General features: G+C 33.4%; 1 protein-coding gene and 1 long non-coding RNA gene across 2 annotated transcripts; one reads left to right on the top strand and one right to left on the bottom strand.

The window, feature by feature from the left end:
* Positions 1-578: 578 nt before the first annotated feature.
* LOC117214554 (chromatin modification-related protein eaf-1-like) lies at positions 579-20,032 on the bottom strand. Its single transcript, XM_033460742.1, has 3 exons — positions 19,801-20,032; positions 5,540-5,742; positions 579-3,393 (listed from the first exon to the last, which is right to left on the bottom strand). The coding sequence occupies exons 1-3, from the start codon at positions 19,820-19,822 to the stop codon at positions 1,444-1,446; spliced, it is 2,175 nt and encodes a 724-aa protein (XP_033316633.1). The 5' UTR covers positions 19,823-20,032; the 3' UTR covers positions 579-1,443.
* On the top strand, positions 9,873-24,457 carry LOC117214555. Its single transcript, XR_004488897.1, has 2 exons — positions 9,873-10,040; positions 24,205-24,457. It is a non-coding gene; the product is annotated as an uncharacterized LOC117214555 (long non-coding RNA).
* Positions 24,458-24,982: the final 525 nt, after the last annotated feature.

Raw genomic sequence — 24,982 nt, 5'->3', positions numbered from 1 at the left:
TTGGTCCCAAGTTTTCTATGATAATCACGATAGTCGTTCGTATAATGTACGTAATATATTCATAAAAATATTCGAGCAATCTAATCCTACGTGATCCGTAATAAATATCTTCTAGATGACGTTTAAATGGATACTCAAGGCTTCAGATTAAACCAATTCAACTCCTAATGTTACATGCTGTACATTTGTTAAATGAAACTACCCTGATTTTTTAATAAGGGAAAAGAGGCGTAAAATAGAGAAATGAAAATCAGCAGCTGATTACAAGTGGAGGAAGGAAATTAAAAATTATAACAAATTTCGTATGTTGTAATGAATGGAGAGGAAATAAATATTACGAAGAAGAAGAGAAGATGCACTTCCTTCAAAGTGTTTCCTACGAGTGTTCATCTCTACAAATGACGAAGATATCAATATCTACAGCTTGAAAACTAAGTTTACAATGATTTTATCTTTAAATCTTTCAATGAATAAATAATTTCACTACTTATCAATTTTCTGCTTAAAAATTATTATTATAGGAAGAATAGGAACATTTGATGTAATAACAACAGGGTAATAGAAGGATAGAAGATATGTCATACATGGCAGAGCAAAATTTCTGAATTATTTTATTCAGTAAAAATCTAATATATACAAGTAATATAAGTATAAATTAAAATGATTCGACTCAGCACCGTCGCACATACCGCCTGCAAATGACATCGCGTACAAGGATATTCTAGGGTGTACTCGTTTGAGCCATAAAAATGTATCAACGATATATATATGTGTATGTGTGTGTGTATTTACTTTTCGAGAGCTTTGATACAATTTGACCGTTCGTCTTGATCAACGCTACGTATAAAATTTACATTTCAAGAGTTCAACTTGATTGTTAACGAATTTTAAACTGTGAATGATGTGTTAGGAAAAATTCAAGATACATTTCATTCGTTTTAGTCATGCTCGAAGCAATTGCATATGCATAAGACTGGAAAAGACACCGAAAACAGAATGTAGATTGAGAAACACGAAGAACTGTTCACGCTGCATCTAGAAATGAAATTATCGCTAGGTTTTAAATTTAATTTTACAGTTCTTACTTCGAACTGTTTATCAGTTAATATATTTCATTGGGTTGGCGAAAAAGTTTCCTCGCTTTTGTCAGTAGGTGACATTAACGTTGCTTTAAGTATCAAGACCTAGTTGTGTTTTAGCAAATGCATACATAACTTAAAAGCTTACATATTAATATGTCCTATAAAAGAAAGTATTGTTTCTTGATAAAAGTAAATTCGATGAATAATTTCAGTACTATCCAATTACGACTCAAGTTTATAACTTTTACTACGTTATAAAATCAAAGACGAAAGATAAACTGTAAGAACAGTATTTAAACTACATGCCGCATTATCCTGGACTTACAACGCAACGACAAGGAAAAGCCACGTTTCAACGAAATTATTCTTCGTGTTTGAGCGCAGGTTGTCTCGTGCCGAAAGCCGGTTCGAGAGGTACCAAGTAAGTAACTTTCTCGCCTAAATCACCTTCCTTCTCACTATGCTTCAGAATCGGCCTATTTTTTCTAACGAGCTTGCGTGGACGTTGAATCACCTCTTCATAGGTGACGTATTCAGACCTTGTAAGAGGAGCCTTTTGTTTCTTCGTATAATACGGGTTATTACCCGCAGATGTATTGTCGGTTGCGTAAATTTGTTGAATAGTTTTGGCAGGTTGCGTCACAGGAGTAACGGTGTATCCTGCGTTAATCAATGCTGACAAGTCTTCTTCCGTCAAAGCGTGTGCCTTGGCTGCGGGTGACGGTTGAGCACCGATTTGATCCGGCTGGGCGGTTACTTCTTCGATGGTTACCGACTTAATTGGTGACTTTTTTAGCAAACCCGATTCGGATACGTAAACCGACTGGGAAGACGAAGGGAGCTTCAACTTATGGGTTTGCCGTGGTTGCGTAATAACAGGTTGCACGTGGGCTGACGCTGCTTCGATAACGGGATTCGCGTCATCGGATTTTGGAACTGATCTAGGAACGTAAGAAGAACCAGATGTTTGGTATTTTTGCAATTGATCATTGGTGAAATAACTGTTGTGAAGGAAAGGAAGGGCGGTAGTGGTTGAAAGAGTATAATGATACACGGATGAGTCTGGATCAACTTTCTTTCCTTGCACTTGGCCCTTGGAGATCGCCAAAATTTCGCCTTTAACCTGATTCCGAGCTTGAAGCTGGGATTTGTAAAGAGCTTCAGCTTGGGCTTGCGCTATAGCCTGAGCGCGCGCTTGATTCTTCTCGAAATTCAGAGCATAATTATGAACCTCTTCCTGCACCTTCAGATGAGCTTGCTGCTGAGCTTCGAGTTTGCGAATAGCGTCAGCGTGTGCCTTAAATTCCTGCGCTTGCTGCAATTTCCTTGCCTCGGCTGCCTCCGCAGCTATCTGCGCTTTCAACTTCGCCCTATAAGCAGCCTCTGCACCTTTTGGATGCAATTGTTCTTGCAAGTGACTACGTCCAGCATCGCTCACTTGGGCACCTTGTTGGATCTGTTCTAGAGCAGACTGTTGCCTGTAACGTTCGTTAGTGAGCCTCATATGCGCCAACGCATCTTGGTGATGCTTTTTGTAAGCAGCCTGCGCGATTTTCTGGAAAGACAACGCTTGTGCTTCCGCCTGAGCTTGAGCCTGAGCTTGGGCCTGTTCAAGGGCTTTCCGATATGAATCGTCATCGATATAATCGTATTGTGGCGACTGATTGTAAGCTTCGGCAGGCTGAGCTGCTTGATAGTGAACAGGCTCTTCGACCGATTGATAAGCAGGTGCCGGTTGTGGCTGTGGTTGTGGTTGTGGTTGTGGCCGTGGTTGATGATAACGCGGTGGAGAAGTTTCAATATGGTACTGCTCGGGCAATTGAGCTGCTGCCACGGTTGGTTTCGCGTATTGAGCCGGATAGCTTACTAATTGCTGGGAATATGCGGATGTGCTTCCTTTAGGTTGCGTTGGAAGAAGTTTAAATTCTTGGGCTTGATTAGCCGAGACTAGTTGCAGTAATTCTTGCTCGAACGTTCCCAATTTTGGTTGGGCATAGGATGTTTGATATACCGGAACCTCGGAAGCTTTCGATCCCAAACGGGCTGTGCGAATGGCGTCTGTGCGAGTTTGAGCTTCGACTTGAGCTTGGATGTCAGCAGTTAATTCGGCTTGAGCCAGAGCCTGAGGGTGAAGTTGAGGACGAGGACGAGGCGGCACTACTGTTGGCTTTCGGTAGTTGTAATAAGCTTGTTGCAATGCTTGCTGTTGTTTCGCGTATGCTGGCTGCACTCTCCGTGGAGGTGGTGGCGCTTGGTGTTGCGGCCCTTCCTGCGCGTATTGTTGTAGTACAGATAAATACTCCGGTGGTAGCTAAAAATTCACACATTTTCTCATGTAATCGTCGTTAATAGAAGATTCGATAGTTCAATTGCACTTTATTGAAATTTAAAATGCTTTATAAAAACAAAATACGTATATCTTCTACATTAAAATGCTACTTTATAATTATAATTATCTAACAATTAAAAAATCATATTCCGGGTTAAACGAATCAAACGATCATGGGTATTTACCGAGTCATTCAATTTTTGATACGAAAATAAAATTAATTAATTAAAATAAGAACAATAAAAGAGACAGATATGAATAACTTGAAAATTTTAAATATCAGGATACCTTGACCGATTTGTAGTAACAGTATATGAATTCTATCAAAGTAAAGATACATAAAAACTATTATATTTGCTACTTAAACATCACTGACTACTACTCAATCTGATACCTAATTTAAAAAATTAAAAAATCTGAAGATAACGAGTTTGTCAAGCAACAGAATAATTTTATAATATTTACAATCTATGTATAATCTGTTAAAAGAGTTAGGATAACAGTTACAAAAAAGATTTGATACACAGATGATCTCTATGTATTCGCAAGCAAGTACCATAATCAATGAATCTCATTTTAAATTGAAAATCGACACTGACATATCGCTGAAAATATTTCTATGAATGAAACAGATGATGATCGTAGATGAGTCGATAACCTGTAGGAGCGTGAAGATTCATTCAACGTAACTTATAGCGGCAATGGCATACAAGGCCATGCAACGTACATAGAGCGTGTCTACCGGCTGCAAGACTTATAGACGGATATACTCTCGATCGTTGGGTGTGGTATTACCGGTTTTGTCTGGTCGGACCGATTAGAAGGTAAAAGTTATGCAAGAGAGCATGATCGCGTTTAGCACGACGAAACGATCGCGAACGAGTGTAGGTGTCGAGGAGATTTAAAATTCCCTTCTCAACTAAGACGTTATACGTCGATGATTCATTTTCTTCGTTCCCACTTCCTCGTGCTTCTCTTTTATCTTTCCATTAAGAAAATGTACTGTGAATCATTCTGGTGCATCCGTGATTATACTTTTCGCTTATTCTTTCATATCAAATATTTGGAAATTTTCCTACTTGCGCGAAACCTGCTTAACGTTCCAGTTAGCACTTGATATCGTCCCTATCGAGAAGATGGGTAGAATTAGCAACTATGAAGTATATACTTTACGTGTAATTTATTTAACTACGTAGTGAATCGAAGTATACGTGATACATTAACGTTACGTCAGAATCGATTTCATTCAATTAACTTAGAAACGTACCACAATGTAGAAAACCTTGGCAATAGTCCTCGATTAATGGCTACACGGATTTACGAGTCCGTGGAAACATATGGTTGCAAAAGTTATACATAAAGTTACCATATCTGTAATAATCTTTCTAAGAAGTGGATGATTCTACGCGTCTAGGATACGCGGCTGATTCAACAAAAGACGAAAAGGACAGTCGCCAGTGACGACATTAATGGAATTAGATCGATCGCAATTGTTGGTTGCAACACAATATATCTAGTTCGTGAAGGCGGACCCACCGTTCTAATGGAAAAGAAAAATGTGTACTGTCCGTGCCTATGCACTGTGTAGCCGCTCACCACGTTCGTCGGTGATTGGCGGCCAATAGTCACGGTTGACCGAGAGCAATGATGTTGCCCGTTTCCAGGAACATTTATTCTTTTAGGATAACAAAGACAGACACGTCGGTATTATTTAATGTGATTGTTCACGAGGTGAAATTCTTGAATGGGTTTACTATATTTCAACATTCGCACGCTATAGGTGCTTCCATTTCCTTTCTACTTCTTCTTAATATATTTTGACGCTTGTCTTCTCTCTTCTCTCATTGTGTCTGAGGTATAAGTCTGTTAGGTGAGAGCCTTACCGAAGAGTCCATACTAGCAGATCTTGGACGAAACACTCGCTATATTTTGACGCTTGTCCGTAAAAAGAGTTAGCAAAATATCAAGGATAATCTTTCGCGTAACACTTGACCAGTGTCCTTAACTGGCGTACTATGCATCGATGTATCTGGCATAATTAGATAAGTAGGCATGAAACATTGGAACTATTCACAATACTTCGCGAAACACTACTTAAAGCATGGATTATGAAATGGTCAATCGTTACCTCTTGCGTATCATCGGCTGATTGAAGAATGTACTGATTGGCTGGAGCACCATATTCGGCAGTGGCTGTAATCGGCGATCTCTTCACAGGCTCCTTGACATCGATTTCCAACATGACAATGTCGCCTGCATTGTCAGAGGAGGTTTTCGCTTTTTCAGCTGTGTTTGAAATCGCCTCCTCGGCCCCGGAAACCGTTAAAAGACCTATCAAAAAGCAATGAATTGCAGTTTCTAAATAACGAAATAAGAATGTTGTTTTAGCAGGTACAGTACTGTACAAAATTCTTGGACCACACATTCGACCAAAAGAAACTGTTTTGTTACTTTATTGTTTAATTAATTAACATAACGCTACATGCTTTTATCTCCTACACGATCTAATCGTTGTTTCTTCAATAACTTCCTAGATTTGTTTTAAGAAATTAAGCTGATCGATCAAAGTATTTGTCGTTGATTTCTATGATTTTAAGTCTACAATTTTTAAGTTTCAGGTGATTTAGGCGAGCGACGAATTCCATCACGGACAAATGGCGTGACTTTGGACAAGATCCAATCGTCAGGACACTGACAAATGAGAACGTTCTGTGAAATTGCCGCGTGACAACGTTAGACCACGCACTGCTTCTGTGACAAAAGACATCATAATGAGTCCTGTGTGGGACGTCTTGCAGCAGGTAACTTACTCTAGACATTACTACGGTGGATTACTACCTGTTCCGATCGATGCAACACTTGTAACACGCCTTATCCTATACCCACTTCTAATTAGCGAGCGAGGTACAAAAATGACTCGACGAGTGGATCTTGTCTAAGAACACAGTATTTTTCCACGATGGAATTTATTACTTGCTTGATAAACGGCATAACGTTTTAGAAAAGCAGGGCGAACATTTCGACCGAATAACTTGCTGTATTTTTCATTAAATAAATTCCGAAGAATGCGAGTTATTCGCTTGTACATCTAATATTTTAAGTAAAATATATCATATTTTAAGTAAAAAATATTTTAAGTAAAAAGAATTTTTAAGACAGATATTGAGATCAATTTGGAATAGTCGATGTCTCGTACGGTCTTATTTTAATATCTCGATAGGCTATTTTGAAGAAATTATCAAACTCGTTTTATATTTTGTACCACTTTATTCTCAACAAATTAAAAAGCTGACTTCTCTTCTAACTTTCATTCTTTTTCTCGATACTTTTCTTATATCTATATATAGACTTGTGGTGCACTAGGTTCTAACATTTAGGTCACAGCTGTATTTATCATAGAATGCACAAATCCGTGAACGAGGTAGAACAACGAACAAGCATCGGGAAAAATAAAATATGCAGTATTATACAGGGTGGTTGGTAACTGGTGGTACGCGAAAAAAGAAGTAGAAAATATAGAATAAACATTTTTTTTTTTAAATTTTTCCATCGAGACAACGATCTACAGTGAGATCCGTTATAACGAGACGCGATAAAGTGCACGCGTACCGAGCGAAAATTCAAAGTCGGTTTTCTCGAAAACAAAGCCTCGAACGAAAAATTTTTATTCTATATTTTCGGCTTCTTTTTCCGCGTAGAATCACCCCCTTTCCGCTTGTACCACCAGTTACCAACCACCCTGTATAATTATAGGTAATAACACGATCTAAGATTTTCACACGGTGCTGTGGATAAGTGGAATCATTGAATTAGTATTATAGTCCGAAATAATGTGGTTTTGATTGGAAAAGTAGAACAGCGGTATACGATAATATTCTTTTCCCTCAGAAAACTGCGTTTTAGAAGAAATCGATATTGAAAGTTCGTTTACTATGTGCGCCTTTCCGTGACCTCATTTACGCCTTGGTTCAACAAATATTGCTTCAAATTATTTGCCTTTGCCACATTAAATAACGAAGAACGAACAGTGGGACAAGAACGTTTATTGCTAAAAAATTGTAATATGTAAATTAATGGAAATAACTTGGTTTTCTGCCAGCGTAATTCCACCTTTACTTTCTAATATATATTTTGTATTCGTAAATGTTCGATTGTAGAAGCTCGAACATTTGAATTCAGTACCTTAATTATAATGTATAATTATAATTTCCTTGTGGCACATAACAGAGATTTAGTGTAACTGCGTAAATAAAAATACATTAATTTAATTAAAAGGGGATTTTCGTGTAACAACAATAAAATCAAATCTTCGTTTGATTATTTGTTTATAATATTCTTCCAAACGATATAGACCCAATTTATCTGCCGAGAAAAATAGATTTTTCTTTAAAACCTTAGAACTTTCTAATTTTTCATGTCTTTCTTTCCTCAAAAATAGGTACAATCCTACTTTTAAAAAGCTTCTCAACTTTTGCCTACAACGATAACTACATTGTCAAAGACGATCGCAAGACTTTTACGATATACAATAAACAATAACATACATTTGTCCTCTAAGGCTATCTATTTACATCTCAAAAAGGTCAATATAATAATAACGCAACAAGGACACGTTGAGAATAAGGTACTAAAGAATTATTAGATAATAATGATAAGCTGTTAAACATAATATTTTGTAAAGTTATATACAAAGTAGGTAAAAATTATTTGACCTACTTGTAATGCGATTCAATAGAATTGCGGAAGACGAATTCGCAGGTGACTTTTATGTCGTTCCGCTTGACTGAGAATGTATAGTCTGAAGGCGGAAAGGAGTTGGGAAAGCAGTCTAACGCAGAGAAAGTTACGCGGTCTTGAGAAACTTTTCCCACGAGATTCACTTTCGACGTCTTTAATAAAACCTTTCATCATTGTTAATTTAATCAAAAACTCTAGGCTAATTAAAATATTAACAAGCCGAGCATCCCAGTGTTTTGTTTCGACTCTACGAATTATTTTTTTGTGCTTTATATTCTGTGCATATCATCGATCGATCTAAAAATATAATATTAAAGATATTCTCATTGTATCATGCATACAATGATAAATTTATAAATCAATATAATGTACGTTAATATAATATTGATATATTAAAATATTTCAACAGAAAGTCCGGAACAATTTAATGGTGTAAAAATATTTCAATTATTTATGATGAACTTGCACGTTACTTATTCTGTAAATTAAATAAATTCTATATCAACGTTGTAATTTATGACACAAGAAAATGTACATTTTTAGTTCAATTTCCGCTAATTGAATTCATAACAAAATGTAACAATCAACAAACACTTTTCTTAATTGTACGTAGTACAGTAATCGTTCAATTATTTAGTGCTTACGAAACAAATATTCAATATAATACATTGTATATGTATAGCATAATGTAATAAAATATAGTATAAACATAATACATGTGTAGTAAAGAGAAATATCAAATTATTTCGAATAATTGAAACACTGATGGACTTTTAGTAAAAAAATACGATCGAAAATATCTTCCAATCAGCGATCTTGAGATCCTTCAAACTTTCACAATCCGGATATCGTTGCTTTTTCCTTCGAATAACAAATTGCTTCCGACGTACGTACATCTGCTGTTATAATATTATATAGGATTAAAGTAATCCTAATAATACATTGGAAAATATATCCATGAAGCGATAATCGAAATTCATTGTTCTTGAACATTTTCTCCAATCAAACGAAAGAAGATTGAATTTTATCATTTTTAATAAATGAAGTAATTTTCTAATAAAATTCGTACGAACATTAATCTTACATCTTTTTCACACAAGGTAGAAAGTTCTATCTTGAATTGAATTTCTAAAAAGACAATATATATACAGGGTGGTTGGTAACTGGTGGTGTAAGCGGAAAGGGGGTGATTCTACGCGAAAAAAGAAGTCGAAAATGTAGAATAAAAATTTTTCGTTCGAGGCTTTGTTCTCGAAAAAATCGACTTTGAATTTTGGCTCGGTACGCGTGCGCTTTATCGCGTCTCGTTATAACGGATCTCACTGTAGATCGTTGTCTCGATGGAAAAATTAAAAAAAAAATTTTATTCTATATTTTCGACTTCTTTTTTCGCGTAGAATCACCCCCTTTTCCCTTGTACCACCAGTTACCAACCACCCTGTATATAAATATATTAGAACAACAATCTACAACATCCTCGCATCGATTATCTTATACCTGCCTGTTCCAGATAAAATTCCATCAAAAATAGTACGCAGATGTCACAAAGCGTATAATTTTTGAAAAGAGAATAGGATTTTACGAAGATTGTAATTATCTGGTCATGTTCCAGACTTTCGAACCAAGTTGATTTAAAACTATTTAATAAATCTTCCTGTTGAACCGTATTTAGTCTGTCTGTAATAATTTTAAAACACGCGCTACAAACTGTACAGGCGTTTTTTGTCTGTCCAAGGTTCAGGTTCTAAATATCAGGTCAAAATTTTCTTCACCATTCCTGTACTAGGTATGCTCTATTAATTCTTCAAGCATTCACATTCTTAACATTCAGTCTTCAGTCATCCAAGCTTTCCAACGCAACGCAATCTACAAATCCAGTCGTTTCCACGTAGGTATACGTATCTCACGATCTTTTACTTCCTTTGAAAGGTAACTCGAACGTTACTGTCACTTAAACATAATATAGGTCGTGCACGAAGAGGTTGAGTCCGCTTTTTAAAATTTTAGTGCCAATGCACTTGACTGATGCTTATCTTATATAAGTTCTCAATTTTCTCTTCTGTTTGTTTTGCCGAGCTGACCAATTTCACAAACGAACGACTCATATGCTTCCTACTCAATACGTTTCAGTTACACATTTGTTTCGCTGAATTCGCTATCCAACATCAATTTCCTCTTCCATTTCTGGGTTGTAAAATAGCTAATATTTTTGCGCGAAGGCTTCGAAAAATTTACCAACTACTGAATATGAAATAATAGAATTTATGGCTGTTTGTAAGAGAATTCGTTAATTTGATTTTATAAGTTTATTATTTTTTACAGTTTCTTTACTTTCTCATTCGCGTCTAACGACCTTGCTAATGAAAAACTTCTATCGTTAGATTAGTCAAATGTATAAAATGCTTCTTAATAAAATAATCTAATTATAGACAAAATATTTTACAAATACAAATGACACACATAATGAACAAATTTACAAAAATACATAATATGTCAGTAAGAAAAACAAATATATAATATCATGATTGAAGATATAGCCAAACATGTCTCGAATTATTTCGGAGCAAGTAAAATAGTTGTTACGTTTGAATAGTCATTACATGAAAAACAATGACCTTGCTTCTGACGACCAGTGTCAAACAATCGTTACCGTGAAAGTGAATTTGCAGGAAGTTTCTCTTAGATCCTTTTTCTTTGTCGAAGTATGTAATGATAATAATCTTATGATACACCTATAAACCGGTCTTTATTTTTCTAAATACATACTATGAAAAATTAGAAACAATTATATCGATTACAGCATAGAGTAATTGCAGCTATACAGTATACAGGGTGGCCCACACGAGGTGATCAAGTATGATAGAGATTCTGCGTGGGAAAATGAATCGAAAATGTAGAGCAGAATTTTTTTGTCCATGGCTTCGTTTTCGAGAAAATCGAGTTTAAGCGAGTCTAGTTAAAAATTGATCGACTGCAGTGAATTTTCAAATTTATCCTTCTCATGTACAAAGCATCTTATAAAAAAATTCTATTGCACATGTTCCACTCATTTTCGGTTATTGACAGGTTCCTCCTGTCGGTTATTGACTGTTGTTTGGTCATCTGGAATTGGCCGTATTCAAATTTACTTGATGAATTTTCGAAATCAATTTTCTCGAGAACAATGCCTCGGACAACAAAATTTTATCTTACATTTTCGACTTATTTCTTCACGTAGAAGCGTCTCCCAGTCGGTTGACCGTGTTATGCGAAACACGCTGTATATATGTTGTTGTTACAAACATGCGATTAAAAGACAAAAGCAGAGAAATGAAATTGTAGAAACGAAATGAGGTGTTATCTCAAAAAATTATAAAAAATAAAAAGATAAGATAAAAGATCTATACTCAGGAATTGTAGTTCCAAAAGTTTCAAGAAATTTCTAAATATCGTAAAATCACCGCCATCGGTAGATTGGCAGTGTGCGTAAAACGCAAAGGTTTAGAAACTGTTTAACTATGCTAAACATGAAAATTGAGAATAATTAAAAATAAAAGAATCGTTAGATAAAAATGATAAGTAAATAACACGAGTAAGAGATAAGATATTTGGGAACATACCTCAGCCGACATTCAAAGGAAAAGGATCTTCAATTCTGTAGGAAACGCGATTAATGTGATAAAGTCCTGTATTCTAATCAAACAATTTTTGTTATTTGGAACTGCTATATTATTTTACTGTATCTGCTATATTTGCTATAGTTGACTTGGCAAAATTATCGATCCTCCGCGTGCCAAGGAGGAGAGTAGGATACCTGCTATTTAGTCCCATAATGGACTTAAGAATTTTATTTTGCATAGTTCGTGCGCATAGAACGCAAAGCTTTAGAAACTGTTCGACTATGCTAATTGTAAGAGTCTAATTTTTATTATTTTTATTACGCAAATAACGCTATGCGCCTTATCTAAACTTTTCACTTAATAATAAATAATTTCCCTCTTTAAATCACACGTATTAATTCTTAGTCGAAAAAGCGCAAAAGAATGGGTAATACACGTCTTTTCACTTCTAGAAATATCAGTTTTTACAATCAACTTTCTCTGCGTATCGAATCACAAGGACGATGTACGATACGAATTTAAAACTGGAAAGTATACTATTGCACTTAATCGTACATATATATATATACATATATAATTGACCGATACATGTATAGAACAGAAGCGAATATCATTAACTGGCACGTGCGTTGAAAATTACATTTCATTCCTGTTGGTAAATATAGTTCGTACGTAGGAAGCATCTACGATAATAGACAAAATCAAAAGATTGACCAGACATATGGAATGGTAACGTTAGAATGCGCTTTCATTATCGTTTAATAGTAAAATCAACTTTGAGATTCCTATTGAGTGGTGTTCTTCTAAAATAAAATGCTTTTAAAACAAAACAAAGAATTATTGATTAAAATACTATCTCTACAAATGCATTTTATTTTAGAAACACTTGAAGACTGATTTTACTCTGGTTTTTAGAAGACTTTGGTTTAGACTGGTTTTTATGAAGAATAGGAAAGTTTCAAGTTAAGTTAAGTCCAAGTGTAAGAAGTAATGGACAACAGGAAGTCGTGTAAAGTCGAAAAGCGTGAACAATAAGGAATAAAGGGGAATACATTTTACAGTAGATAAAATGGCGTTCGGAAAAATAAATTTCATTATTTCTGTTGAGATATGTATAATTTTCTGTGCTGGACTGGGTTAAATGCACTGGTACAGGTACTTGTATGTGGGTACCAGGGTAAAAGTGTGTGGAGCTATGTGTGTGTGCGGCGTCTCGAAAACAGATGAATGTAAACTATTCAGTCGGTTAACAGTCGAGTATAGAAGAAAGTGCCGAGACGCGTGCAAAAGTGTATCGATGAATATATAAGAAATCGTCCATGAAATAAATATATTACTATTTTAATATTAATCCTCAGTATAAATTTAGCGTTCCTATAACATTATTTCGGCTTCAAAGATCCACAATTCTCAACAATTTCATTTTGATATAAGGATGGATAATAAAAAGTTAAACTACAAAGTCTAATCTTGCTTTTGTCTTATTCGCTAATTATTTCGCACAAAGTTGTGAACATAGTTAGAGATAGAGGACTGTGAACCTAGTCATCCAGGCTGGGAAAAGATTGCTAAACTGTTTCCATAGTTTGTCTACAGCCGAGATCGATCTTAACGTTTTTCTCTCTGGAAAATCTTTGTTTGAAGTAACTAAGAATGAAAAAGGAAACCTGAGCATTGACTCTTGTTTTCTTTTGTTATTACGCAAGAAATTACGCGGATGCGAGCAATTTGTTCGCGTTGAGTAATGAGCCGAGTGTCTTCAACTGAAAGACAGTTAAGTAACAACCTCCGGTTAACAAATCTTATTTAATTAACGCCTTGTATTTCCACAGCCCTGCAAATTTCAACGAACACGCTGACTGTTTGCGTTCAATATGCAATATTTAAGTACGAGCAGCCTAAGTTTAAGTACAAACTCGATCTATTGGAAAGGATCATTTAAATAAGCAAATTATTGCGACAGGATGTCGCGAATAGTTATAAATACTTTTAATTCTACTTTAAAGCTACCTAAACTTAACCTCAATCTGAAGTTTTATGTCAGGCAAGTGATCGCTCTGTTATCCGAAAATTCTATTATCCGAACTGTATCAAGATATACCCGATGTAAAGAAATTTCAAGCATATATATGACTGACGTAAATCTGCCTAATAAAAATGTTGTAAGAAGTGACTTGATGAAGATTTCTTTCTTTAAGTTCAATGAAGAAACATGCTCACGACGACAATTGTTGACAGATGATAAAAATCCATCTTACGTCTAAAGTCTTGCAGTCCTTTCTTAAACACCCTGTATATTTTGAGGAAACATCCTTACAAATTGAACTGTCCGCATCTACGCGTCTTTAAACAAATCATTGAAGAAGACACTATACTGTCCTCCCTGCGAGCGATAACTTCAACGAAATCAGAAACATTTCAAATATTTCTGGGACATGACCTTGCTCGAACAAAGAGTTGCTTGTAAGATTTTTGCACCGTTGGATAAACGAAAGGAACTCTCGGTTTTTCCGTAGAAGGAGCATTTGCAACTGTTGTGGTCACTTTCAAAAGTGTACATTTTTTGTACTATACAGTGAAGAAGAAACACAAGCGGACTTATGAAAAGATTATTTACTTTTTCTTCTCTGTAATTTGCTTTGCTTCGTATGACACGATCACTTGTTTTTAATAGAAAAGGGCAAGTTATTCTCAGCAAACTTAGAATTGGACACGATAAACTGACATGTTTTCGTCTTATAACTAAAAATGAGCCAAAAATGTGCAATCGCTATAACTTTATTCTATCTGTAGATCATCGTCTTAATCGTAGTAACGTTCTCCAACAGAAAATTAAATTCTCTCTTTCAAATGAAATTCAGATATGTCTGTATCGTAAAGGGTATTGCAAAATTTATTTTCTTAAAGATATTAATTTATATCGCCAATTACCATGTTGTCAATCTATCGATTTAATTCTAACATATACTGTATCATATTACTGTTAACCATACTGTATCGTATTGTAATTATACTGCATATGATACATACGTACATATGTTCAAAATGTACGAATGCTATTATTTAACAATGTTTGCAACTTGTATTGCCTTATCGTATTTTACACGTCTTATTTTTGTATATTCTTGTTATGCATTTTCTTAATCGCGGTAGCTAGTGACCATAAAAAATGATTGACCTGACCTTAAATAGAATAAATAATAATAATAGTATTCGATTAATTATGAACAGATATTCATCGTCCTTAAAAATTCTCTTTAAGCTGGAAATTAAATTTACATAGATATAAAAATAACCAAGGAGCATAGTAATCTTACATAAATCTTGCAAAGCCTTTACCGGAAGTCAATGCAATCAAATGATGACTTAGAAAGTCAATGAAACCTGTCGATCCAAGATAGTTCGTACATCCTTGCGTCTCATTATGATGACTAATTGACTCTATACTCATTCATCATTTAGAAACCTCAAAATGAAATTGCAAACTGCGAGATATAATATTACAATCTTTCCATAATTTCTTCTAATAAGACATTTATATTTTTGTTCTTTCGTCTGCAAAAGAAATGACAAAATTATGTTCTACGGATTGTTTTCTGCGAAAAATAGTTTTCAAATATCCTATATTTTATTATAATTATATGTATATTAATTGCAGTTTCTTCTTTGTGAACGATAAACAAATACCAATGATCATATAATGTTGTTTAATTAAATTTTCACTCTACAAAAACATATCTGTCTCTTCGTGGCTTTTTAAATGTTTATAATTTACTCTAATATTATAATAATACAATGTACATAATATGTGTGTTATAATTAATTTTTAACAGTAATCTGTAATTTTTTGTTCTATCATCTCATAACGAATAAACACGTATTCATCTTTATAGAGAAATCTATATTTCTTGTCCAATACAATAATCATAAAATGACTGTTATCAGTTTTTAAATTAACAAATCTTTCACACTCGATGCTTTTAAATAATTTAATATTAGATATTTTTACCCTTCCGTTCTATAATTACTTCATATCGTATCGCACACAAACACAGAAGTAAACACTTATTTGGCCTTAGTTCTGAGATATATGAATCGATGGTGATAAATTCTACAAAATTACGACTTTTGTCCAAATATAGAATGTAAAATGTAAAATATAGAATGTGGAATGTTTGTGTCCAATTTTAATTACATTGTTACTATATTTAAAATTCACTATACTGCATTTATTAGACAATTTATACTAAATTTACTGTATTACTATAATTAAAATTTGTTTGTTACAAAGCATATAGTACATTGATATTGAATATTTATATCAGAATAATTTAGAGAAGGTAATTAGTAACAAGAAATGCGATATATCGCGGAATAAAATAGGATAATTTAATATGCTGCATTATTTTATTTATACCAAGATAATTCGCTGTATTCCTTATTAGATTTTCAACTAGTTTTCTCACGAAATGATCGAAATAGAAAGTGTCATTATGATTGATTGCTTCAGACGCAAGGTGGTGGACATTTACGAGTGAATGCGATTTAAAAGATATTTATTATATGTTTTCATAAGACTTAAGTTCGAATCTCAATGTGAAAGTAAAAGACCAATGGAATTTTCAATAGAATTGCGCAAAATAATGTCAGACGCACTAATTTGTATGTATAATAAATATGTTTTTTTTATATTTCTATGACCTCTTCTCCAACTAAGTGATTTTATTAAAAAATATATCACGGAAAGCAAAAAATTATTTCTACTTTTGCATTAATTGTTCAATTAATGTACACCAATTCTATGTATAATACAAATCAAGCAACTGATTATTATGTTTGTACAAAAATAAAAACTGTTTTCCATTAGTTTATCAGTCAGAATTTCTATATATTAACTAACAAGAATAAGGGATTAATTAAAAATTTGGATTAAGCGTATGCACGTTTTAAAGCTTTTCACACGAGCCGTAACTCGTTAATTAGATTCACACGCATAACAATAATGTCATCTTGCCTAAATTATTCCCACGGCGTACGTTATTTCACTAACTTCGAATCTGATCTGAACATTTTCAGAAAATTGAAAGTAATATCTTATTTTTTACAGTTACGTAACAAATAATCTATTTTTGGAAACAGTTTAAGTATGCTATGAAGTGTTGCGTACAAAAATTACATTTATTTATTTGAAGTAGAATATAAAAGTATAGCGATATAGGTGTGAAATATTTTTCAACCCTCTTGAATAAAAATTGACACTGTTATTTTAAGACGTATAACACAATTATCACTGGTAGACTGTCGGATTTTGCACCGCGTAACAATCGGTCGATTAATCATAACGTCGCTTCATAGGATGAATTATTTATTAGTTGGTTTCGATCGAAATAATCGTTTCCCAATACTTTCTTTTTTTCCAAATTTATTTAATAGCAAGTAATGAAAGAGCTACGTGAAATAAAGATAAATTGAATGGCATAAATGGCAAATCGTCGCTGATCGAGACTCGAATGTAGACTGTGTCCACATTCACTGGAAATTACACATATGTACAGGTTGACCGGTCTTAATCTGTAAACGCAAATTACTCGTACACTATGTGTTGTATAAAAAAATTGTTCAGATAAGTAGTGAATGGTTTCAAAGTGACAATCTAGTGTAAATAACTTTTTTATAGACGAACACGTAGAAATTATATGGAGGTGATATACGTTTCTTTAAAGCTCGGTACTCTCTATAAAAAGATATATAATTTAACTTTAATTCGTCAAATTTAACGCACGAAAGAGAAAGAAAAATACGATGCAATATTCAAGCGTTAAATTTGACGAATCAAAGCTAAAATATTTGCGATTAATTATAGGCCGAGTACTTTTTCTAAGGAGAACAACGAGCTGTATCGATTATTGCATTAAAAAATATATAATACCATTTAAAAAGAAAGTATTTTATGTTCATATGACCTCTACGCGTCCGTGTACGGAAAAGGTACTTACACCAAACTGTGGCTTCCTCGGAGCCATTCGCTTCTTATTTAAATTACCATTTTGCGCAGCACACAGTGTACCAGTAATTTGCATTTAAAGATTAGAAGAGTCAAACGACATCGTATCATTTAACCCCGATGTAATATAGTACCTAGTAGATCCAGCTTACACCCGGAAGTCTCGAACAACAAAAGTTTGGTAAATACGTACGGTAAAAGTTTCACTACGGTTGGATAGTAATTATTAATCCGCGGAGTTATATGCATTTATGGGAGATTTAAAAATACAAAAATGTCTAGAAAGCTCATAATATGTAAAAGTACGTGAAACACTCAAAGTATAGTACTCTTTAGGATATTTAATGGATAAGATCTAGCCGAGTTCCTATTTTCTTTTTTCTTTATTATTATATTCATAAGAATATAAATTTACGCAAATGCTCGTAGTCTAGTGTTAAATTAATTGCTTTCCACTCAACTTAACGATTTTGACTTATTATCCAAAAATCGTATCGAATGTTATTTCGAAAACAATTTTTTAATTTCCCGTTAAGAAACAACATCATGCCATTTCTTGAAACCAAACAATTTCCTAATTTATTACTGTCACAAACGTTCGACTAATTTTTAATTCTTCTAATTAAGACACATAACAAAAAAGACGCGACATTGATTAAAATACATTAATCGTGAAACAATCGAGTAGCATTGCTTAAAATTTGTATTTATTGTAAAAAAAATAATTTATTTTAAAAGAAATATTTCAAATGAATCTCGTTCAGGTCTGTGTCGAATATAATTACTATGTAGGTATGTCACGGTAAACGCGTGCATGCACACGTAGAGAAAGTATACAAATACCTATATTCATACACGATCAAATTTTCATACCAAAATGATACAATTGTTACACATATATATCATTTAAAATATTCACAATTATAATAACGAAATAAAAGATTTTTGTAGAAAAAGAGGATTAAGGTTCAAAATTAGACCTGCGACAAATCTCTGATTAATTAATTAAATTAATTATAATAATGGTTATATATTAGTCTCATAACAACCAAGACTATTAACAGTTGTTTAAACGACATTATAATGTTTTTGCTTTTCCGTAATAAACCATAATAAACCATTCGTGATCATATCAAATAAATTTAATATCATTCGTATGATACAATGTTAGATTTTATAAGACGCTGTTAGGAATTTACGACAATCATTAAAAACAAATTGTTAATTTTCTAGATGAATTTATTTAGAAACGTTATGTCCAAAGACTAGTATGCAGGAAATAAAATTTTTGATCTCTCTATGCGGTCAACATTCTACACATTTGTATAAGTTGAAACGCGAAAGTAACCGAGTTGTTCGGGAAGCAAGTTTCTAATACGAATGCACTACCGTACGTGCGCAGTTTATCCGGAGAATCAAGGAAAGTGTTGCTGCCTGCTCCAAATTTTAACGAACAGTCCCAACTGATATAACTTGATGCAACTTTTGCTCAAGATACAAATTATACGAGTAAAAAGGGCATCATTAAAGAGAAATATATACTTGAATCACGATCATCTATGCTTCATTAATGATATCAAATTTTGTACATAACGAGAACTATGTGATCTAAAGAGTGAGAAAAGTGAGACACTGTCACAAAATCCTCATAAATAAACCTGCCTTGTTAAATTTTCGTGTAGAATTACTTGTATATTCTATATCGATATCTTATCGCAAGATTTGATTTAAAATTTGTGCAATGAAAATATTGAGAAAGTAATTTTCGAAGATAACAAATTTGTCGAACGTGTTCGAAATAAAAGTATTTACCACGCGTTGAAACGTCAAACGCACTTACATGTACCCAAGAAATTTAATATTCATAAAATCACACATGATTAAATATATCAATCTCGTAGCACGCACTGTTCTCCCTTACTTTTGTTTCTTTTCTTTCGACCGATCTTTTAAATAGTCTGCACAAATAACGTACTAATAGTCACAAGTTAGAATGAGCACCAAAATACTCGTCCTTGTCCCATGAAATGCATGACGTAGCATACTCACCTGCGAGGATAAGCAGCCACATGGTGAACAAATGAGTGACGAAGCGCCGAGTGAATGTTCGGCAGAAGTAGATTCCTAGTGGCTTTATAGACGAAGGGGAAAGGCCGCACCCGAGCAAACCAGGTGGGGTTGTTACCACTTTTCTGCGACGAACTGTTTCTAGGTGCACATCGCCGGTACACGAACCTCAGGAAACAAAGACATTAATGCACGTCGATTTTATAGACATTGTTACTTATTTTACTGCTAACAATGAATTCTGCATACTGACTTGCAGATGCAGCTACTTCACATTCATAGCATTTGAAAGTTACAGTGTGAAAACGAAACTGCGATAAAATTATTGAATACAGATCAGAATTCAAAGGAATTTTAACAGTGCGATATTCCACAGTATAAATAGCCCACGGATATTTACTTTTATCGACACTAAAGAAATGGAAATTTGTTCGGCTACTGGGTATTATAAATTATAAGAAGTATTTTACTTTCTTACTTTGCGTATATATATATATGAGTCTTATAATAGTCAAGATCATTAACAGCTGTTTAACCGACGTTATAAACTTCAATTTAATTTGTATCCTTTTATAGCGTGTTTTTCCTTTTCTATTTTTCCATTCATCTCTTTATATCTCTACAATTTCATATAATTTCTACTATTCATAATCATATCGAGTAAGTTTAATATCGTTTGCACGATACGACAGGACAATGATGGATTATATAAGACGCTCTTAAGAATTTACCATAATAATTAGAAACAAATAGAAATTACATCTGCATAAATAATTTTAAGCACTTTCAAGATGGATTTATTCAAAAATGTTATATCCAGAAATTAGTATGCAGAAAGACATTGCGCACTAATAATTAGTTGTACTGACTGATAATGATTTGTTCATTTCATCCAACAAACAAAATAAGTTCTTATCTGAATTATTTACTACGAGTAACAAATAGGCTCTTAATACAGGATAAAGTTAACAAATCAAATCATAGTAAAATATAATACAAAATTAATCTGTGTGACTGTCTCAAACAACAGTTATATGAGCAAACAGTTCAATTGATTGGAAATATAGAATTATTATTTTTACAACTGCAATTAATTATATCGTGGTTCTCTAAGGGGATCCTTTTTGAAAATTGATTGTAAAATTAATGTAAACATAAATTAGTAATATAAGATACATGGTATATAGCAAAGAAGTTGATCGAAAGGAAAGCACGACGTTCCGTACGCTTAGGTGAGCGCAATACGGTGAATGTAAGAAATTCGAGAGCAAATCACCGGGTACTAAAATCTACTAAACTTGGGACACTGTTTAAAAATATAAGTAAACTTGAATAAACGTGAATAAACAACCAAGATTAACCGCAGAAGCGACTGGACCAGACATGTAAGATATATTAGATTATTTTATATATCCCTATTTAGATGTACGTACGTATTTAATTTGATTTTAATAAGCCCACTTATTACATTAATATATATCCACGTAAATATAATCGTAAGTATTATTTGAGTGGTCCAAAATAATGGCGGTGTAACTCCCACTAATGTTGCATATATTTAATGTACAAGTATATCATCTTGTTTAATATGGTAAAAATAATATATATGGAGATACTTAATTGTTATACCGATACTTTTTAATTGTCTTGAACATGTATGTGGTATGATTTTGATTTTAATAAAATTGGAGATACACCGCTACTATTATTCTGACTGACACATTTGAGAATTTAAAAATGTATAAATGTCCCAATAAATAAATATTGCCAATAAAATAGTTAATATTACTTTGCTATTATTAGTTACTATTATTACAAATAATTACATAAGAAGATAAAATAACTTCCTAGAGGATATTATGCAAATTTAAATTTTCGTGTACGCCATTAAAGAAATGGGACCTAAATAAAAATTCTCTTCATCCCCTAACTGCTATAAAAAGTACCTTACTTTGCATATTTCATATATTCTTGCACATTACAGATATTTTATACATTTTCGCACATTTCAATGTTTATATCCATATATATATCATATCAGCATATATCTATATCCATATAGTAAATAGAAAAATAGATTTATAAAATTAAAACAGATCATGACAATTATTTTCAATTGTACTTTTATGTTACGCATATTATTAAGTAACATTAAAAAATGTATAGGCAATTGTGGTCATTGGTTCTACGAGTATTCGAAGACTAACAGTGAATGTTATCAAAGTCAAGGGTAATATTGTAATCAGGTACAATATCACAAATTCAAGTACATTATAAAGCTAATCTAATAATGAACTTGTATCATTTTTGTTCCCACAATATATCATATTACAAGGGTACGTGTGTAAAACATTGAAAAGGCATGTACTCGCTATCAGAATTGCTAAGTTGGCAGATATGTGAATATATTTAATTACATAAATAGATCTGCACAAATTAAACGAAACTCGTTGATTCGAATGGAAAGAAACGCGTGCGCGCATCCTAATAAACATTATTTCATCGATTTAATCGTGTATAGAGATTCTACAGGTTTGATTTTCAAACTGGATCAGTGGCGATGTTTCATGATTGCAACAGACAATCGCCCTCGCAATGAGAATTTCTCATAGTGAACCGTATGTTAAAGTTTGCCCGTGTATGTGCACGCTCGCCTGTGACTAAATGCGCACGACAGACTGTAATATAAACGCGGTTATGTTCCTGTAAGCCGCCGTGGGAAAGGTAATCGGTCAGAAGAAAAGCAGACTAGGCGTATACATGTGTACAGGGCGGCACTCGCTTTCAATGTCCTGTTATACGATCTAAATAATTTTGTAACGAGCAGTGAGAACTTTACCTTAAAATTTTCCTATAATGATGATTTGATCGATTCTTCTAATGATTTAGAATATAACAATAGATCAAAAAAGTATTCAAACACATTTAGACCCTTTACGCGTAAATCGTACAAACTATTTTGATATCTGATTAGCATTATAACAAAACTAAACTAGCACTATAACAAGAATCATCAAAGTAAATGAACAGTCAATTGTTCACTATATTAATAAGCAATATTTACCATGAGACCATTTTTACAACTAATTCTATGCTTAAGACTGCTATTCGTGTTGTATACTAAGTTCCACTAAGTGTATGTTTACAAAAAGTGTCTTGCAACTTGTGCATTTCGGATTTCAAATTTTATTATTATTATCACGATAATTATATCCCATCACAGTGCTTGCAAATTGCAATATACAAAATTTCCAAAAAATTTTTCCTTCGATAAAATATCAAGGTCATACTGAAATTTCTATATGACACACAAAAAATCGCTAGTCTACACCATTGTTTAAAAACTCATATTCATCTATCCACAGAATATTATGTTACGAAGGTTGTTGGATCTAAAATGATTCAAAGAACGCAGTAGGATTAAATGATCGTTCCCTGTGAAGCGTCAACGTATTAAAAACTAATAATAAATCTTTTAAAAAAATATGATATTCGTTCGGAGCCAAGTCTAGGGTGTACCTACCTGTTATAAGCCAAGTGTAGGCACGATCCTTCAATACCTTCCATTTAAAATGTTGGAAAGGTTGACGAACGTTTTCAGTATTTAAAAAGCGTATGATAGATCGCGCTCTACTATCGGCGAGATTTTCAATTCTCATCGCTATTTTGAACGTATGAAACAACAACGATGTTAATTATTTAAACACAAAATTTCGTATGGTTTACAGTTACTTACAAAACTGAGCGCACACCTATGTTGGTAATGAAAATTGGCGGGAAATTGAATACAAACATATATATTCAATAACAGATATATATACTTTATTCGTATATGTTAACGAATGATCCTCCTCCATATAATGCATCCCCGTAACATAAAAGATCCTTCTCCGTGGTTGATTATTGGGCATACAACTTGTTTCTTCCTATCTCGTTCAAATAAGTTAATTTCAGTTTCATCGGAAATGATCGCAGATTCATTTCCAAAAACTATGATCACGATTTATAAACGCTTTTGCAAATTCTATACGTTTCTGTCCATTTACCTTAAAGGTCGATTTCTTTCGTGCAACTCTACCATTATATTCTTCTTTTCTTAGTGTCTTGCAAACTGTTCCGTTCGAAATTTCTTTCTGAGGGCAAATAACTTTCTGACATCAATTTCCTTCCAATTCCCACATTTTTCTTCGGATTTACTTTGATTTGTCGCTAAATAAGTCCTTTATTGTGATTTCCGACAATATTTGGATTTTTACTTTTTATAAATATATGTGCTTATATATAATATTCATTCCCTGGCATTATCGCAACATGGATGTACTTTCATTGAATAAGGACGGGGTAGACATGACATTAGATGGGACTTTATGCAGCTTTGTGTTTCAGGTCCTGACATACCGATCTGGAAAAAAATTAGTGTTTCTTGCGCCTTCCGCAATTTGTTGCGGCGGACATAGGAATTATATTCAACGATACAGTGTCGCCACATGTAAACACAATATTAATCCGCCATATTGAAATTTATAATCTCATCAACAAGTATGCGAATTGTATTTAATAAACGAATCTTATTTAAGGACCAATAGATGTACATGTAATAAATAATAAAGTTGATGAAAAAATTTTGTCATGAACGTTATTTTGCGCGTTTATGCTCGAACCAATAAGCAATGCGGCCCCAAAGTACCACATGACCTTGTTTTCCGCTCTCGTAAGTAGCTTCATACTTCGCAACTGTCCGTGAAGTTTATGGTCGGTTCATACGATATCCCTATGTTCATCATATAAATGGGTTGTGACACTCGCTAGGGAAAACACAACAAAATTCTCGTTTTTGCGAGACAGATAGAGGTGGGTAGAGAATCCTGTCTCTGTTTAAAACATTCATAGCATATCACGCATGCGCAGAATGTGAACTTCTTGTCTTCCATGTTGATTGTTCGCGACTCAATTTTCGGACGGCTTCTTTTATACTTTCGATATATGAGCAACTTTTATTTGCGTAATATTTATATTAGGTATCTGATATTAGGAATCATATATTACTTACATAAGTAATATATATTTCTTACATACATATAGGTATTACCTTAAAATTTTCTTTCTGGATTGAGATTATTATTGCAGCAATTATTCGTTTCTATTTATTGAATGCTACACAAAT

Source organism: Bombus bifarius, unplaced genomic scaffold (assembly GCF_011952205.1).
Source record: "Bombus bifarius isolate JDL3187 unplaced genomic scaffold, Bbif_JDL3187 scf7180000009201, whole genome shotgun sequence".
NCBI classification, from domain to species: Eukaryota; Metazoa; Arthropoda; class Insecta; order Hymenoptera; family Apidae; genus Bombus; species Bombus bifarius.
This window is presented reverse-complemented; position numbering and strand designations above follow the sequence as displayed.

Bases quoted from the DNA above. Each gene is read 5' to 3' on its own strand.
- LOC117214554 (XM_033460742.1), bottom strand. From the start codon at position 19,822: ATGTGGCTGCTTATCCTCGCAG. The intron at 5,743-19,800 runs GTGAGTATGCTA...GCTTTTTGATAG, and splicing joins GTGGCTGCTTATCCTCGCAG to GTCTTTTAACGGTTTCCGGG. The intron at 3,394-5,539 runs GTAACGATTGAC...GTGAATTTTTAG, and splicing joins CAGCCGATGATACGCAAGAG to CTACCACCGGAGTATTTATC.